At 30.6% G+C, this 2,544-nt stretch overlaps 1 protein-coding gene across 1 annotated transcript; it reads right to left on the bottom strand.

Annotated features, from left to right (window-relative positions):
* Positions 1–1,430: 1,430 nt before the first annotated feature.
* On the bottom strand, positions 1,431–1,814 carry EIN_261680 (hypothetical protein; the record flags this gene model as incomplete). The annotated part of the gene is made up of 2 exons (XM_004262070.1): positions 1,431–1,654; positions 1,754–1,814. The coding sequence occupies 2 exons, from the start codon at positions 1,812–1,814 to the stop codon at positions 1,431–1,433; spliced, it is 285 nt and encodes a 94-aa protein (XP_004262118.1).
* Positions 1,815–2,544: the final 730 nt, after the last annotated feature.

Genomic DNA, 2,544 nt, shown 5'->3' with positions numbered 1-2,544 from the left:
CGTGTTCACTGGTAATATAAATGCTGTTAGCAAACAGCTCAGCCAGTGGCAGTTCTTACATTTTTTCACTTGTGAGAAGTGGCACTTTGAATCCAAAAAAGTTTGGTAAGAGTGGAAATTACAATAAAAATGAATTTTGGATGAATTCTCAAGACGATTTATATCTTTTTTCATTTGGTGGTGGTTGTGATATACTTGTGTACAAGAAAGGTCAAAATGGTAGTTATTGCGACCCATTGACTTACACCGCCAAGCAAAATGAATTGACTGATAACAAATATTTTACGCCAAAGAGTGTTGTTGTCTTCCAACTTAACTAACCTTTTTGTCACCTTCACATTTTAATTCAAAATATTTGCAACTTTGACTCCAAAGTGTCATATTTGTAAACTTCCACGTCACTACAACCTGAATTAATGTACACATAGTTTTAACAAAATCTGTTTTTTTTGAAGGGCAGGACAGACGGAAAGAAAACGGGTTTTACCCTTCGAACCGAACACTGGAACGAACACTCGATTAGGAAATCTTGTTTTTTGGTTATTTTAGACATCTCCTCTTTGTGTCTTGTATCTTCCGGAAATGGATTCACGACGCCGCAACTCGCCGGGTTTAACAAGTTTCGACAGTTGCGGCATATCTACTCTTTGTGTTTCGTTGTATCTTTCTGAAGTATATTAATTGAAAAGTAGTTTGGTATTTTTATTTATTATGGGTTTTCTCAAACAACAAACTATAGTAATTGACTATTAAAATTATATTATAATTAATATTGTCATCTAAAAACATATAGCATAAATGTTGATATAATTAATTATAATTTGATAATTTGGTAACACAATTTGTTTTTTGAAGCAAAATACTAAGAAAAGATCAATAGACTTTTCACATATTTAATCATTAACAATTGACAGTATATAGTAATTAACTATTTTAAACAAATAAAAACATCAGTGATGTTGTTAAGATGAATCGCTACTTTCAAATGTATTTTTGCGTTCTACAGATAAAGTAAAAATGACTTAATCAATTTGTATCGATTTTGTATCGAAACTCTAATTCCTTATCAAAAAATAGAACATCACCAATCTTTTTTGTCATTGGAAATATCCATCACTTAATGAAAATTGTTTGAAAAGGCATTTCTCTTGGAATTTTCAGAGTTTATCCATAGACTCTAAATAAGACTCTAAGCTAGAGTCCATTTTTCAAAGACTTAAGGCATTTAGTTAAAATTAAACTATAAAACAATAATAAAAATATTGTATTATAAATAACTTGACTCTTGTATTAAAACTGGATTTTATTTTAAAAAACTATAAAACTGTGTAATAATTATTTATCCTTGTTTTTTTGTTTTGCTTTATTTCAAAGTGTTCTAAGTCTTCTTAAGTTCGTCATTAATTTTATCGACTTCAAGTTGTTTGTTGTCAGATCTTCACCAAATTTTCTGATATGTCTTCCAACTCAACAATTCTCAATTCTTCATCTCTGACTGATTGTTGTGTCTTCTTCAAATCGGATTGTGTCTTACCAATTTGAGTGTTGAATGTAGATTCCTTCTGTTCGAATTTTGCAAGCTTTCTCTCAGCCTTTTCAACCTTTCTAGCATACTGTTTAGCTTGTTTCTTGGCTTTAGCAGCCGCGTTCTGTGCTTCTTCCTTCTCTGTTTCGATTTTTTCCAATTCTGTTTCGTATTTCGTTTTCAATTTAGCAATAGAAGATCCAGTAGCACCAGCATCCGCCAATTAACATTCTGAATCGGTGACTTTAGCTCTAAGTCTTTGAGTTTCTTTATCAGCCTCTTGTTTCATTGTTCTCTCTTTCTCGAGTTCCTTCTGTAAATCAACACCCTTTTCTGTATTTTTTTATTTTAGTCCTGTTTATTGGGTTCATATCTTGAATACATTTTGTTGGCAATGTAATAAATCTGAACAAATGCAACGTGAATTTGTTTTTTAAACAGTTCTATAATGCCCAATAATTTATATTTCACCATTATAATCACTGCACCTTTATTACATCCCCCTCTTAACCAATACCTCAATTTTTCAAAAGTGCATTTGTTGGCAAAAACCAAATCTGATATTTTCAAACACGTTTCCACAATGTTTTGATGTGGATCACAAACCACCATTTTATTATTTCACTGTCAAACATTAGCGCAATGAATGTGTGCCGTTCGTTGTGTTTAAAAAAACTCAATTGGTGTGGCATTTTTTAAATTAATATAAAATTATAACAATTTTAATCGGAATATTAAGAATTAAATATCATAAGTGGTTTTGTGAATGTCGGTTTGCCCCCATAGTTTTTGACTTTTTTTTAAAATTTGCTAATTTTTCAGGCAAACATTATAATAGTGTCAAGTTTTCATGTTGTGTCTAAAGAAAGATATTTCCAAATGGTTTTAGTTGTCGCTATTCTTTTCACAAAAATGTTGTTTGTATGACGCTTTCCAAAACTTTTTGGTAAAAAAATCAAAACAAAATATCTAATAAATGGTAGCAATAATACGTGTATGCCGTAAAAAAAAGACACGAA

This window comes from Entamoeba invadens (genome assembly GCF_000330505.1).
Source record: "Entamoeba invadens IP1 unplaced genomic scaffold scaff_1105074726507, whole genome shotgun sequence".
Taxonomy (NCBI): Eukaryota; Evosea; order Mastigamoebida; family Endamoebidae; genus Entamoeba; species Entamoeba invadens.
This window is presented reverse-complemented; position numbering and strand designations above follow the sequence as displayed.